This window comes from Megalobrama amblycephala, linkage group LG11 (assembly GCF_018812025.1).
Source record: "Megalobrama amblycephala isolate DHTTF-2021 linkage group LG11, ASM1881202v1, whole genome shotgun sequence".
NCBI classification, from domain to species: Eukaryota; Metazoa; Chordata; class Actinopteri; order Cypriniformes; family Xenocyprididae; genus Megalobrama; species Megalobrama amblycephala.
Genome location: NC_063054.1, coordinates 7,805,313 through 7,822,479, shown reverse-complemented (window position 1 = coordinate 7,822,479; position 17,167 = coordinate 7,805,313). Strand labels below are relative to the sequence as shown.

General features: G+C 36.4%; 2 protein-coding genes across 7 annotated transcripts in view; one reads left to right on the top strand and one right to left on the bottom strand.

Annotated features, from left to right (window-relative positions):
* The window catches only part of LOC125279048 (uncharacterized protein C2orf81 homolog), a 101,486-nt gene that overhangs the window by 33,215 nt on the left and 51,104 nt on the right, over window positions 1–17,167 (top strand). For 3 of the 6 annotated variants that reach the window (XM_048208518.1, XM_048208515.1, XM_048208517.1), the window contains exons 1-2: window positions 14,083–14,221; window positions 16,297–16,549. In XM_048208518.1, coding sequence (XP_048064475.1) covers window positions 16,310–16,549 — 240 coding nt within the window. In that variant the 5' untranslated portion in view covers window positions 14,083–14,221; window positions 16,297–16,309. Of the gene's footprint in view, window positions 1–14,082; window positions 14,222–16,296; window positions 16,550–17,167 lie in introns of those variants that run through there. The other 3 variants (XM_048208514.1, XM_048208512.1, XM_048208516.1) reach the window with 3 other exon arrangements.
* LOC125279044 lies at window positions 185–14,162 on the bottom strand. The gene is made up of 11 exons (XM_048208508.1): window positions 14,024–14,162; window positions 10,535–10,706; window positions 9,077–10,396; window positions 8,860–8,999; window positions 5,330–5,534; window positions 5,130–5,234; window positions 4,838–5,031; window positions 4,608–4,749; window positions 3,863–4,486; window positions 3,679–3,756; window positions 185–702 (listed from the first exon to the last, which is right to left on the bottom strand). Exons 1-11 carry the CDS (start codon window positions 14,036–14,038, stop codon window positions 641–643), a joined length of 3,057 nt encoding a protein of 1,018 aa, XP_048064465.1. The 5' UTR covers window positions 14,039–14,162; the 3' UTR covers window positions 185–640.

Sequence of the window (17,167 nt, the reverse complement as noted above, 5' to 3'; positions counted from 1 at the left end):
AATCAAAATGTTGTCCCAAAATATGTACGTCCCCAAAAAGACGTACATATAACCAAAATATTACAAAAAACCTCTTTATTAAATTTAAAATGTGCTGTATTTACATCTAAAATATTTAACTGAGATAATATAATTCCTTTCTTGTTCGTGATGATGCACATTACTTAAAGACAAAGTTTAAGCATTTGTAGTCATGTATGTTTAATCATATATAATACAAAATAAACATTTAATAACAAATCCTAATAAATTATGGCATTCACATTGATGTTGCTTTAAGTAAAACTAAAATAAATTAAACATCACACATGAAATACTCAAACAATATATTTCAACTATACTAACAGTCCTGCAGAAATATACAAATAAAAATAATAATTCTGGTTAGCCTAAAAAAACAAAAAATTCCAAGCAATTTGCAGACAACAATGCTACATAATAATAATAATAATACAAACATAAATAACATCCATTATCTAGAAATCACACTGTAGTCTTTGAATGCAATTTGTTGGCCTAGTGGTAAAGTTAAAATTTTATGGAAAAAAATAATAATAAAAGTTTCTCAGTCATTTGGTTAACCACAAGTAACACAGCATTTAATTCAAAGCCACTGTCAAATGAAGGTCAAGAAAATTTTTTACACAATATTGTTTCCAACTTCCAAATGGGTTGTCTGTGCTGAAGGCCCGGTCAGTCGAGCTTCAAGACAGAAAAGAAAAATACAAACACATTAATTTTATTATTATTATTTTTTTTAGATTCATATAGAACATATGTGCTATTAAAGGGGTTAATGAACTGAGAAAGCAACTTTTTCCTTGAGCTTTTGATATATAAGAGGTCATCGTACTATAAGAATATCCTGTAAATTTCAGAACTGAAAACTTCCTTGTTAGTCCAAAAACAGCTTTTAATGTTACCAAGCCCTACGAACGAACTCGTCCTGGAATGTAGGTGAAAGACAGCTTCTGCAGAGGAAAATTAACACCTACTTCACCATTGCAACTTTGGCCCCGTGAGCACAGGATCACTCACTGGACTAAAAATAACACCTTCCAAAGGATCCTAATGCTAGGAATGTGGTTATTTTATTTATTTTCAACAATGTGAATGAGTTGAGCATTATTTATTTGTATGCGGTACATTTCACTGTGGATTCTTTGGTAAATCAGTCACAATTTTGGAGCAGGCTTTACAAACAGACGTTTACGAATATGGACTCGACAGTAATGCGACAACATGTAAGTAACTGTGTTAATTCTAATGCCTGATCTGTGATCAGTGATTTCTGATTTGTAATGATTCATGTACAGTAAGATGATCTTTGTCTATGTGCCAGTAAATCAAACCAGTGATGACTTAACAGTCAACTTTACAATGTTCTCTTAGTAGGATGAAAGTAATCTGTTATTTAAACTGTGATTAAATTATAAATAGAAGAATGCTCCCTTTGCAATCACTGGAGCTGTCAATCAAATGGCGCAAGTTTATCAGTGACTGAGCTTCTGGACTCGCGCCAAATCTCTTATTTACAGTGTGTTTGCACTGTTAGTTATGATGAAAGCATTCGTTAGTGTTCAGAAATCCAGTTGCAATGACGAGATCATTGCATCATGTGCTCGACATGTCTGTGATCGACTACAATATTCATCATATAATCCACACTTTACACGATTAGTTAATCTTGAAAGCTGTAATAATGCTATTTCATATGCAAATATGAAAGTCAATCACAGCAGTGGGCATTTACACTGAAGTCTCACACACACCGTTACGAATATCGCACGCGATTATCGCCGACGTTTAATGCCTCGTGACTAAACAAAGGCCGCCAATGTGAAGTGTGCAACACCGATGCGAAAAACGCAGGCGGAAAAGTGTCATTTTTTAAAAAACGCCCCGGGTTCGTTTTTTGGTTTGACGCACCGTGTTAAACACTGGCAGAACAACGAGATTGGCGCTTTTGTTCACGTGCCTGGAAATGCTGAAGTTACAGTAAAACACGACTTGGTGGCGCTCAAGTACAAAACCGTCTTGCCAAGCACACATTGATACCAAGACAACGAAGAGAAAGTAAGTAGACGAGGAAGACCCCTACAAACTATCCCTGCTTCTCAAACTGCTCCCTAGCTAGCTAGATCGTGTATCAGTATACCGTGTAAATGAATGTGGCCGACTCCCTGATCAGTGCCCTGACTACTGAACTATTGAGACGCACGCTATGGGTGCTCTGCCACCTCTTGGCCACGCCAATAGATGTGTATTATTTCTGTTGTTTTTTACTGTTTTTTTCTTTTACATTCAAGAAATATAGTTGAGAATGTCTATTTCATAAATATGTTTATTTGCACTACCGTTCACTTGCACTACTGTCATTGTAACTTATTTGCACTACCATTTCTGACTAACATCTCTCATATGCCATATACAGTACAGTCCAAAAGTTTGGAACCACTAAGATTTTTAATGTTTTTAAAAGAAGTTTCATCTGCTCACCAAGGCTACATTTATTTAATTAAAAATACAGTAAAAAAACAGTAATATTGTGAAATATTATTACAATTTAAAATAACTGTGTACTATTTAAATATATTTGACAAAGTAATTTATTCCTGTGATGCAAAGCTGAATTTTCAGCATCGTTACTCCAGTCTTCAGTGTCACATGATCCTTCAGAAATCATTCTAATATGCTGATTTGCTGCTCAATAAACATTTATGATTATTTTCAATGTTGAAAACAGTTGTGTACTTTTTTTTTTCAGGATTCCTTGATGAATAGAAAGTTCAAAAGAACAGCATTTATCTGAAATACAAAGCTTCTGTAGCATTATACATTACCGTTCAAAAGTTTGGGGTCAGTAAGAATTTTTATTTTTATTTTTTTGAAAAGAAATTAAAGAAATGAATACTTTTATTCAGCAAGGATGCATTAAATCAATCAAAAGTGGCAGTAAAGACATTTATAATGTTACAAAAGATTAGATTTCAGATAAACACTGTTCTTTTGAACTTTCTATTCATCAAATAATCCTGAAAAAAAATATTGTACACAAATATTTTGTACAATTGTACACATTAAATGTTTTTTGAGCAGCAGATCAGCATATTAGGAATGATTTCTGAAGGATCATGTGACACTGAAGACTGGAGTAATGATGCTGAAAATTCAGCTTTGCATCACAGGAATAAATTACTTTGTGAAATATATTCAAATAGAAAACAGTTATTTTAAATTGTAATAATATTTCACAATATTACTGTTTTTACTGTATTTTTAATTAAATAAATGTAGCCTTGGTGAGTAGACGAAACTTCTTTTAAAAACATTAAAAATCTTAGTGGTTCCAAACTTTTTGGACTGTACTGTATATGCTATTTTATATCTGCATTTTTATCTTCTTTAACTTTATTAATATCATAAATATGTTTATTTGCACTACCATTAAGTACAAGCGCCATATACTGGCAGGGAGTGAATTTGCACGTCCACTCTGCGCATCGCCAGTGAAAATCGCTTGGGTATGAACACGTTTTTCGTCTCGAAAAACGCTGGCGATAAACGCGTGCGATATTTGTCCCGGTGTGTACAGGCCTTAAGGCCTTAGGATAATCATTAAAATAGCCCTTTTAACCTGTATAAGGATGTAATGTAATGGGCTTGGCAAACACTTACCGCTGCTCATGATTATCAGAGATTGAGTTTTTGGGTCCTCAATCACATAACTGGTGCTTCTGGTTCCTCCTGGATTTTCTATTACAACACAAAAGAATCTAAAGTTACAAGTCTGTATTTATTTGAATGTCATTTTATGTCACTTCATTTCTGTTTTTTTTATATCATTTACATCTATATTTACCCAACACAGCTTGTCCATACACATCAGTCAGCAAGTTGGATCCAGAACTCTTTGTTAATCTGGTGCTCACTTTGTCTGCCTTTTTTTCATTATAATGGTGAATGATGTTCCTCATTAGAAACATATGCGTCGATGACAAAGACAAAAAGTAGTTGTTTTCCTTCATTTTAGCAAATAGTTGCTCTGCAACCTCACTATTCACTTTGCCATCCAGCTGAGGCACGAGCGAGAGCTTCCTCAGAACATCTCTACTGTTTGTTGTGTTGCTTTCATGAAGTACGTAATGATCAGATGAACCAGTCACCGGGTGTCCGTGAGGATCTGTCATTCCCATTTTTTCATCCAGCCAAGGCAGTGACACTTTTAGCTGTCCATGTTTAGCCAGTTCTATGTTAGCTTGAGTTGGCTCCACCAAGAGTCCTTCAAATGGAGAGATTGGAACCTTTTCCGGCGCCCTTAGATTGGTGTGCGTAGCAAGACCCTGCGCAAAGTCATAAATTATGACATTAGGCATATGTTGCCATGATAACAGCAAATCAGCAAAGTCTCGAGGGCTCTCAGCTCGGAGATTGCATTTTAGACTGTAAACAATTCCACAGGGGCACATAATGACTCCCCAGCCTCCTAAAAACAGAAGAGAGAAGAAATATAACTATTGAAATAGAAAACATTTCTTAGAAATTGTAATATTTCACGATATTGCTTTTGAATGAAGCTAAAACAGTAGAGTAAAAAATAAGCTCACCAGAGCAACTCCAGATTTTTGCATAGATTTGGTCATATATTTGGCTGGATTTCATTTCACTGGCCAATCTAAGAAGGAGATCACTGCGAGATCCGGTGGAGTCCACACCACATTTGTTGCATAAACTTCTAATCACATCATCCTATCAAAAAGAATATTGTTTCATAAATGTTCATTTGAATTTATTCATTAAAAAAAGCATTAAGTTTTCTTCTATGCATAAAGCAAACCTTCTGTTTGAAAAGTTCTTCTCTGAGTCTGTCCTCTGTAACTGTTATGTCTAAAAACTCTGATGCAGACTTTGAAGTGCGAACTTTCTCAAACTCTGTGTTTAGCACAGTGTCTGAATGCCGTGTATTCTTGCCTATCCAAGGAGCCCAAAAATGATAATTTGGTGGAACTGCAAATGGATTGTGTTCACCATCTAAAACAGTAAATTGGGAAAAAAAAAAAAAGAAAATCTGAAGATGCATTCTTTTCAATAGTTCACAATATAGTGTAATAAGCACTGTATGTATGTACTTGCAACAAATCCTCGACAAATCATCTCTTTGGATAGTGTCTCCCAGAACTTTTCCATATTGACCTCCCCTTTAAAATTATCTAGAGGTTCTTCAATGTCACTTTCTGAAAACATAACAGGAGTATTTCACTATGACAAAAACATGTCAAAAAAAGTATCAAAGAAACAAACTGGCAGATGAACAATATAATTTTTATACCTGATAAGTAAGAAGCGCTCTGTTTGTGCACACCCAAGATCACCACAGGAGGATGATCGCCGCAGGAGGGGCATGAATACTTGTAATCATGATCTGTGAGGGCCTCAAACTGTAAATATGCCTGCAGCACTGTGTCTGGAGGTGGAAACTCCACACCTGTCATGAGTTGCAAAAATTCGACTGCTCTGCTCACTGAAGTATGGACCTAAGAGAGAGAGAACAAAGTTTCAAACAATTTCAACATTTTGATGTAAAAATAACATACTTAAAACATTAATGGATTAGTGGCATTGTTACGAGTGTTTATGATAGATAAAAACCTTTTAAAAGTCTACATGAAACATTCTTAGGAATGTACCCTTTGTATCCCTTGTGAAAAATAAGTACACTTTAGCATATGTATATGTATCGTGCATAAAATGAAAATAATACAATTTAAAGGGGTCATATAATTCCACTTTTACAAGATGTAAAATAAGTCTCTGATGTCCCCAGAGTGTGTATGTGAAGTTTTAGCTCAAAATATCCCACAGATCTTTTTTTTTAATTTTTTTATAGCATGTTAAATTTGTCACTTTTTGAGGGTGAGCAAAAACACTCCGTTTGTGTGTGTCCCTTTAAATGCAAACAAGCTGCTGCTCCTAAGAAGAGGGCGGAGTTCCAAGAGCTCATGTTAGCACATAGTGATAGCAGCGCCGATTACCTCACGAAGACTCACTGAAAATGTCAGAAACCGGAGTCGGACAATGATGGAGAGACTCAAGAAGAAGAACACGTAACTAAAAAAGTGAAATCGCAATGAACCACCCCTTTAAAAGAATATACTTATGTGTGAACTGAATGTAGGCTAATGTTTTCACACTTAGCATGTTACTATGAAATAAAAATGTACAGTATTATAGTTAAAATTTATATTAAATGCAATTAGTATCTTTATATGTAATTTCATTGTTTTGTTTTCTTATTAAATTGTACTGCGAACGGTACTTGTATGTCATACTGTAAATTTAAATACATTTAAATAAATACATAAATATTACATTTAAATACATATTTATTTAAATAAATAATTGCGTGTTTAAAATATATTAAATGTAATATCAAGTAACACTACAGTTAAATTATAGTCAGGTACTTTACATCTGCTTTACTATGTTAGTTGACGCAACAAAAGTGCGCTTCTTTAGAGCCTGACAAAACAGGAAACAATGATTTAAAATGTACCTTAAAGTAAAACAAAAGGCACTTTTTGTGTGTACTTAAGAAACGGTCATAAAAGTGCACTTTCTTTAAGTACTCTTATGTGGATTTTAATTTCATTATTGGCAAGTTCAGATTTTTAAAATTATACTTTTAAGATTGAAGTACACTACAAGTGCACATTCAATACAATTAATGTATTAAACCATTAATGTGTTTCTCCAGCAGCACTATCAATGCCGAAATTAACTTGCAGCAGTCAGGTGGTACAAGTCAGATCTCTGTAAGTTGTTTACATTCATTATTATTGTAATGTTATGTGCTTTGAGACATGAGGTAATTTAACACCGCCTCTCATGACACTTTGCAGACTCTGCTCTTGCTGTGCGCTACCTGCGTGTTCATGTGTTTTGGAGGAGGCGTGGCTTTGGAGAGCGCTCTGAAGGGAGTGTGGGATCTCTGGAATTGCCTACCCTACCTTTAACCAGTTTTGTTGAAATATATATATAATAAAATATTATGCCAAACTACTTAAAGGTGGACTCAGTATTATTTTAGATACACTGTTTGGAAGTTAGCCGGGCTGATACCAACAACAAACGTGTAACCAGTCAGCATTAGAGGGTGTATGACGGTCGAGGAGAGAGAACGAGCAAGAGGGAGATTTGAAAATAAGAAAAAAAAACCCTGCAAAATGAGAGATGGGACACAATACAAAAGAGCGCAAAAGAATATCACTGCAATGAAGGTTTATGACTGGGCAAGCGCTTTAGGACCAGCGTTTATATTAGAAAAGCTTTCCAGTGCTGGAGAGAGCTAAGCGGGAAGGCCTGAAAACAGACGTGGAGGCCACTTTGATTCCTTATCATGCAAGTAACACTGGGTTTTGATTGTCTAGAGCTGCTGTTCTGTTGGCGATTAACAACAAACTCGTTTGTATTTACTCTTGTGTACTGTATGTTCATTTTTTGTGCTTCCTTGTCGTTTGCTCATCACTTGTGCTTTATTTTTCATGAAGCATTTTGTTGTGCACTCGCCTCACATGCCAGCAAGCGATTGGGCCGGGGTTCGAGACCGGCTCAGTGCAGGGTGGTTAGGATTGGAGAGTGAGTTTTGGAGGCGGAGCAATGAAGAGTGGGGTGGGTTTGTTTGGGTTGATTTCAAATATCAACAGTGTTCAACAACGAATTTGAGAAATCACATACAGCACCTTTAAGGTTTCATTTTCAAGAATTTCCTTCTCTCAATAAGGGTTTTTTTATAATGATATAAGGTCAGTTGTACCACCTAGACCAGGGATGGACAACTCCGGTCCTGGAGGGCCGGTGTCCAGCAGAGTTTAGCTCCAACCCTAATCAAACACACCTGAACCAGCTAATCAAGGTCTTTAGGATTACTAATCCTAAAGACCTTGATTAGCTGGTTCAGGTGTGTTTGATTAGGGTTGGAGCTAAACTCTGCTGGACACCGGCCCTCCAGGACCGGAGTTGTCCATCCCTGACCTAGACATTGACTAATTTTTGGAATTAGGGTTAGTTCACCCCAAAATTAAATTTATGTCATTAAGTACTCACCCTCTCGAAATCTGAGGGTTTCTGAACCACACAAAAGGCATTGCACCTTTTGAGGTCCAGAAAGGTATTAAAAGACATCGTTAAAATAGTCAAAGTGACTTCAACCTTAATGTTATGAAGTGTCGAGAATACTTTTTGTGCGCAAAAACAAAACAAAAACAACAACTTTATTTAACAGTTTCTTCTCTTCCCTGTCAGTCTCCTATGCAGTTGACATAGTAAACGCAGTTCAGCGCGTCCGTGTTTTACAGCCGAACGCCAGCTCTGTATTGTCTGATGCTCACATGAGCAGCACAACGCATGTGTGTGATGCTGACGCAGGAGCCGGCCAATAATGAGTCAGCGTTCTGACTTAGAACCCAGAAGCACTGCACTGCGTTCACTGTGTCAACAGCATAGCAGACTAACATAGAGAATAAATTGTTGAATAAAGTTGTTATTTTTGTTTTGTTTTTAAGTATTCTTGTCGCTTCATAACATTAAGGTTGAACCACTGTAGTCACATAGACTATTTTAATGATGTTTTTAATACCTTTCTGGACGTCAATAGGTGCAATGACATTGCTGCCTATGTGTGGTTCAGAAACCCTCGGATTTCATCAAAAATAAATTTGCGTTCTGAAGATGGACGAAGATCTTACAGGTTTGACATAAGGGTGAGTGATTAATGACAGAAACTTCATTTTTGGGTAAACTAACCCTTTAAGATAAAAAAAGCATCATGTCACTGCCTGATATAGTCAGACTGAAGATTACCTGTAGAAGGTTCCTCAAGGTTAAGCACAAAGTTATGTCAAGGAGGATGTGATCATTGAAGTTATGAAGGCCATCTTTCCACTCTTGGTATCGATAAAACATCCCACACTGCGGACACTGCTTACAGTACGTGGCAACATCTAGCGATTAAAACAAGCATTACATTCCAGGACAATGTAGCTGAATTGTGCACAAGCGTAAGGGCAATATATCCTACCTTGAATAATGCACCAATTGGTCAGTATTTTGGCGTTGTGTGTAATTAAAATAGGATCGCTGAGAGGGACTTCGCCTGGACATCCCTGACATGAGGTTTCATTTGGACAAAGGTTTCGTGGGTAGTCCTTGCGTGTCGATGGTATGCGCATATCCTCTGGAAGAACGGCAGGAATCTTCTTGTTCTGAAGAATGTAATTCACCATATACTCCAGTCCCAGATTTTTCGGGGGATACACATGAGTGTCATCTGTGACGCCTTCCTCTTCTGAATGTGGCGTGTTGTGTGGTGATCCATCAGTACTCAATAGCTCACGGTGCGTTTGAAATAGATGCCATTTGGCAACATATTTGTGCAGACATGAGCGTCGTACTTTGGTACAGGGACAGTGCCATGAGTTCAATTTGGTGTAATAAACAACCATGACACGGCCCAAACGGCTATAGGAGGACACATTGGGCTCAAAAACCGAAACGAACGTTTTTGTTGTCGAGATGCCAATTGAGGTGTGAACGGAAAGTGGTACGCAGCTACTATTGGCAAGCTGTTGCAGAGCAAGGCATTCTTTTTTCTTTTTCTCGCTGAACCATTTTCCTCTCACCATCTCTGTTAAAACTTCTTCCTTGAGTGAGACTGGTTCAGCCAAAGACTTGCAAAAGCTCGCTGCACTGATATGCACGCACTGGTACGACGTGATACCACTCCTCTGCGCAATATCTATGTTAACCTGGCACTCGTTCGATTCGCAGAGAACGCTGTGGTTTTCTCCCAATGGCTTGTATTGTACGTGAAGCGGGACGCTGTGGCCTTTTACAACTTTAAGAACTGTAAATATCCCATTGGTCTCATCTATACACTGACTTGTAAGCTGAAATGTGTCACCAATGTCCAATTCTGACTGGTCGGAGTGTTTCCGTTCAATATGTTTCTGTAGATTGGTTTTATTGATGAGGACATTGCACATTGGGCATCTTTTTTTAATAACAGGCCGCACACGAATCTTGCCTGTACCGGCGGGTGACGGTCCATCTGTAATCCCCGAAGCGGTTACATCTGTACTGGTGGTTGACGGTGTGTGTATGATTGCAGGAACGGTTCCTGTTGTATTGGTAATTGATGGTGCGTTTATGATTGTTGGAGCAGTCACTGCCGTACTGGTGATTGACAGCATTTTTTTGGCCGATTCTGAATCCAGCTTATGTTTACAGACTAGTAAATGGTTTTTAAAATCACCTCTCCTTAGAATTGTTGTTGAACAGAACATACAGTGGAAATGGAGTGATGCTCTACAGCCCAGTCCACACCTGTGAATAGTGAAATCTGAAAGAAAAAAAGATATCTGTGTATTAGTAAAATATTGAGGTACAATACATTTATGCTACACATATACTGTATACACATGCTACACAAAATACACTCATATACAGTATATGTACACTATACACTATATACTTATACCTCCATGGACAACTGCTTTTTTACAGTGGCTTTTCAGATGTAATTTGACTTTGTCCGGTCTGCAGGGCTTAAATACACTGGCCGCACAAAAAGGACAATGAAAATTGTTGCAGCATTTTGTGCATTTCTGCAACTCAGGGAATTTTTGACCTTTCAGAACTGTAATATGTCTCTGCAAAGACAAGAAAAAACATAGTTAAGACGACATAGGTTTTCAACCAGGCACTGCCTAGAGTATGCATTAAACCCCCAAATTTTGTGTTTATTTACTTGGTCATACACATTCCAAACCCATTAGGCTTTCATTCATCTTCAAATCACAAATGAAGATATTTTTAATGAGATTTCTGTCCCACCATTGAAAGTCTATGTAACCAAAACTGACACTTCTAATAAAGACATTGAAAAAGTGATGAACAGATTTAACTTCTTGATGAAGTTAAAACATGGCTTGTCACAAGCAAGAACAATCCTCATTCAGGGTTCCCACTCTAAGTCAAATGTCAAATTCCCTGACTTTCACTGACTAAAAAGCTGAATGACCTATAATGAACGGGAAAACAGGCCGCTGTTGTGCTAAGCACTGAGCTGACAAAAATCAGCCATAGACAGTATTTTAAAACCATCCATTTGCAAGCTTTGTTTACTTGTTCACAAACATTTTTAGTACAAAACTAAGTTAAAATCTCATACACAAGTAACCTTTTTTTTTTTTTTGCGCTTTTACCTGTTAAATGCACTTCTGTACTATTTCTACAGAAATTAATTTATAGTTTTTATGCTTTCAGGGGTAAAACGCTCTAGAAGATTTTATGTTTGTCATCAAGTTCATCATTCAGTCTTTTTATTTCTTCACATTTAGTTTTTGCAGACCATCTTAGTCTGTTTGACACTAGGCTATTTCTGTAAAATGGTTATGATTATAAATGAAATAATCTGAAATAATTATTTAATAATTCCTGGAATTATATTAATATATATGTATGAAAACCCATAATATTTTTCCTTCAGAAGTAATGTTGATAATTTATCCAATGTGTATATATCAATTTATTCATATTTATTCATTCTACCATGGTGAATAAACAACGGTAACGGCAACGCATGACCAAATTGAAAATCCTGTGCGACTGCCACTATAGGGCCAAATGCGACAGTCGTATCCTAATATCGTGTGCAGTGAAAAGGCGGCTTACTGTTTTTTTTAAGCTTACCGTGTCCTAAGGTCCTAACCAGACATGATAAAGCTACAAGACGCCAAAGTCAATCACAAATCACAGCCAATCATAACAGAGTGCGGGCGGGCTCTGTTCGCAGCTAAACACGAAAATCAAACAAAATTAAAGTAAACAAAATTAAACCATAAAACATTATTCAAAATACATACTCAGTGACTGACAATCTTAATACACTTTGAGCTTGAATATAATTTTGCATGACTTTAATAGCCACTATGAGAGCAACAATGGATAATATAAATTAAATTAAACAAACGTTCAAACTGTAAGCAATAAATACTTTTCATTGTGCATTTATGTCCCTGTTCCCTCTCTATGACCTGGGGCCCGTTTCAATAAGGAGGTTCAACCAACTCTGAGTTAAAACTTGAACTCTGAGTTGACTTACTCTGAGATGGGAAACTCTGAGTTTTCAGTTTCAGAACAGTTGAATTGAGTTAGTTCAATCGACTCTGAGTAGGTTGAATTGGAGTTAAGCGCGTGCACCACGACTATGAAAAGCCATCAGCAATGGAGCTCCTATATTACGATTCACCATGGCAACAGCACATGACAAAAGGACGTCTAGACACTTCTGAGTCAATGTAAGTTTAATTCGAGAGTACGACAATTGTAACCTGGTCTGACATTTGTGGGCGGAGCTACTGTAAATTTGCACTTAGTAATAGACACTCCGAATAATTCGTTTTGCATTAAGATTATTTTTATTATCACACTGGCAGATATTGATAATTTTACTTAAGTAAAATGCACTTAATTTAGATCCCCCTAGGAAACAAGACTAAATATCTTATATAATTTTCTTATATGCAAAATCCATCTTGATTTAAGAATTTTTAGATATTTGTACTTGAAATAGGACAAAAAATACTCAGTACGAAAAGCATTTTTGCAGTGTGAATGAATGTGTGAACTATTTAAACATCACTTGCACTTTAAAAAAGGGGAGGAGACCGAAGGAAACTCTGGGTTTACCGAAGAAACTCTGTGAACCTAACCTGGGGTGCGTTTCCCAAAGCGAACTATGGTCGCAAGTTCCGTCGTAGGTTCACTTACGACCATGGTTCACCAACGATGCTTTCGGGAAACTCACCCCTGGTCGGGAGCAGGTTAAGTTACTATGGTTTCCACTTAACCTCCTTTCTGAAACGGGGCCCTGAACTATTAGCTGCAAAATACCAGAAATATAGAAACCATTTCAAAAATAGAATCCTTTGTTGTGTCACGGCTGGTTAGGACAGTCTTTGAAGTGGTCATTTTGTAGCCAAAGCTCTTGAAATTACATTTTCCTGGCATGTTTGCCATAGTTAACAGGTACAGGTGACTGCATTTGACTTAAGTGATTGCCAGTTGACGAGTGGGAAGGGAACAAAATGCTGCTGAAAATTAGAATTAAAATAACAATATGCAAAATGCACGACAACGCAATAATAAAAAAAAATGGTATAGAAAGATTACATTTTGATAAATGGAAATCCCTGAAATTCCATGACTTGGACAAAAAAATATATATAAAATTCCCTGACTTTCAATGTCTGGAATAGACCTTTTAAAATTCTATGATATTCCAGAAATCCCATGACCCGTGGGAACTCTGCTCATTGGTTCTCCAGCACATGCATATTTGATGTGCTCTATGTATGTGTGTTGATCAATATGTGATTAAATTCTTAATTAAATCTGTTCATCATATAAAGCTACTTTTGCAATCTCTTTATGAACTTTTTGAAGCATCAAAATTGGATTTTGGAGAAATGGACTTTGAATGGAGGGACAAAAATCCCTCAGGTTTCATTAAAGACATCTTCATTTGTGTTTTGAAGAACGTTTTATAGGTTTGTAATGACATGAGGCTGAGTAAATCATGACAGATGTTTTATTAATTTCGTTACTTTGTTTATTTGCAGAACTTTACACACACACACACACACACACACACAGAGAGAGAGAGAGAGAGGCCCGTACATTTGCATTTTAAGTGATAGGAAGAATTCAGAAGGCCATTCGGAGTCAATAAGCTTTGGAAAAATATATTTTACTTAAATAATTGCGACAGAGAGCTTGTAACGATACAAGTTAAATGTAATCAAGAAGGATTCACTTCCTTAATTTCGCACTGGTCGCGTTCAAACCAACATGGCACTGCAGACTCCAGACCGCCTTTTCAAGCGGAAGTCGAGCGTGCACCAAAAGTGTGTGTGTTCAGCGATAATATTAAAATAAATAAAACATTACAAAAACGCGAACTTACCGTGTTCTCCGCCATAATTATGTGTTACTTAGCTCGGCTGTAAAACTCTTCCCGGAGACCGCTGGCCTAGTACTGCTGTTCTGAAATTGCTGTAACATACGGCTGCAGTGACAGTCTCTCGTCGTTTCCGGTGTCGTCATCTTCAGAAGCGCCTGGCTGCTTAGCAACCAGGATCCGAGGTCAATAACAGATACACAGGTAACGTTAAGGTTTTAAATGTAGCGTCTTCTTTAATGTGTCGAGTGCTTAATGGTGAAAATAATGTTTAAAAAATGTTTCAAATTCCGTCATTAGTTCAATTGTATAACTTTAGAAGCGTCCCTTGTGAAAATGAATGTGCACTTGCAGTGTACTTCAAATATTCAAAACAGTATTCTTAAAAAAAACTGCACCTGCAGATAATAATGCGTACTTAAAGAGAGTACATTTTCATTACTGTTTTTTAACTTTAATATACTTTTAAAAAGTGCATTTTCATTCAAATACATGCATAAATCATTGTTTTAATAATGTTTTGTCATGGATGTGTTGACTAACGTAACGTTACTTAAGAACATGTAACGTTAAAGTACTTAATTATAATTTTTTACTGTAATGTGTTATTTGATATTATATTTAAAGTTAATGTGTTAAAGGTACTAAATTGCAACTTCATCATTACAAATGTGTAATTAGTAATTTCACATATAGCCTACAAATATGTACATACATGATATTTAAGTTTCAATAGAAATTATAATGGATAATCTACGGCTAGGTGTGCATTCACTGATCTATAATGAAATTTAGCATTCCAGTCACATATATAGATCAGTGTGTGCATTACACAATTTTAATTCATGACAAGGAGGCAAAGAACACACACCTTCCAGCCAATCTGAATCAAGTATTCAGACAGACCATGGTATAAATTAAAGTATATTTTAGTTTACCATAAATACTTACATGTGGCAGTACACTTTAACCATATTTCAAGGACCATAGAAGTAATTATGAAATTACATATAAACATGTCAGTCAAACTAATTGCATTTAATTTATTTTAAACTACAATTAAATTTCATGTCCAAAATATTAAATTTAGTTCACACTTCAGCTATATATATTTTTTTTTCAAAAGTATGCTAGAGTGTACTTTTTCATAAGGGGTGATATGGCCATTTTTGAGGGGCAAATTAAATTATTCTTATCTCTGATAAATAAGTTTGATAAGTTTATAAGTATTGTTGCCCTGCATCCAAAATACTGTCTGAGTAGGTACTACATTTGAATTTAATTCGCAACAGTTAAAAAAGTATGTTCTATATAGTATGAATATAGGTAGTACACATGACCTACCAGCATCAGTTGCGTCGCTTCACTTCCATGCATAAATCCTCTCCCATGGATAGTGAAGTGTCCATCGAATGCGCTCTTCAGAATCTCTGCGGAAGTAGGTAATCCGGGGACTTTTCGCCTATACAGTTTCTCGAATATGTATTCAGACATACTACTCTTTTCAAATACTGTTGCATACTATATAGTAGGGAAGTATTCAATTTCGGATGCAGCATTGGTGAAAACAGCATACTAGCATAGTACTCTTACCCTTTTCACCCATGTAATTTATATGGCACGCGTAGTAAGAGTTGTGTACTAGTATTCTGAATTCAGACACTCTACACAGCCTCACTAATAGAGAAAACAAACATTTGAATAATTCTATTTTGACTTAAAACTTTATAGCAACTGAGATTTTTCTGACAACTTCTGCATGTGACAACTATTAACTAATCCTTAAAGGGATAGTTCACCCAAAAATGAAAATTTAATATTTATCTGCTTACCCCCAGGGCATCCAAGATGTAGATGACTTTGTTTCTTCAGTAGAACACAAATGATGATTTTTAACTCCAACCGTTGCGGTCTGTCAGTCGTATAATGCATGGCAATGGTAACAAAATCTATGAGAGTAAAAAAAACATGCACAGACAAATCCAAATTAAACCCTGCGGCTCGTGACGACACATTGATGTCCTAAGACATGAAATGATCGGTTTGTTCGAGAAATAATACACCACTATGTCCAACTGCCTTGAGTGCATGCATGACATTAAGCAGATAAACATCAAATTTTCATTTTTGGGTGAACTATCCCTTTAATTTATCCTTTTGATTATTCTACATTGTGCTGCATTGATGCATGCTCCAAAAGCAAACCAAGACTGAATTTTTGGTGTCCTGTTGCTCTCCCTCTGGCCCTAGTTATTTTAATTTTATTTTATTTTTGCCAGAGAAGTGAAAACCATGCGTCGCTCAGCTGCCAAATCACGGGCCGATAAAAGCCGCACTGATTCCGTCCCAGTTAGTGCTGCTCCGCTCGTCCAGCCCATTGAGACCGTGGACATTGTACCGGGCCTCCTGACCGAGTCCACCTGGACCAGCATGCTCACCAAGGAGGAGGGTGAGGAGGTGGTGGTGGACATTATAGCAGAACTAATGGAACGAGTAATGGACAGATGTTATCAGGTGTATCTAAAAAGTCAGGTGAGCTGAAAATTCAATTAATGTTAATATGTCTTTTTATATAGGATTTGCTTTGCAAAAATTCATTCCATACTGGTATGCAAGTTTTGGCTGTTTTATTTAGGATGGGTTATGCCATGATAAACATATAAGTGTACAAAATGTAATCATTCAGACAGTGTCTCCATTTAAGTATCACTGAGATAATATTACAGAACAATGATTTATGCATATATATATATAGACCTTACTCAGGGTAACACCATGTTTAATTTTGTCAGGAATGCAAATGAGACTAAATCAAGGAGTGGTTGTAAGATCTATGTGTCATATATTCCTACTCTATTCTTTTATTTCCTATGTTTTGCATTGTTTATAGACTGTTTATGGTTGTGTTTAATGGATTACACTGTTGTTTAACAACCTAATAATTGTTCAGCTGATGAAACGTGTTTCCAGTAAACATAACTCCATAAAAGTTTTGAAAATGACATGTGATCTAGGACCTTTATACATGCAGTGCATGCCATTTTAAAGATTGAAAGTATGTCTCTCATAGCCTCGTTTTCATCTGCGTAAAATTCAATATGGCATCTACCCTGATTAAGGTCTATATGCTTACTGTATGTGAATATATAG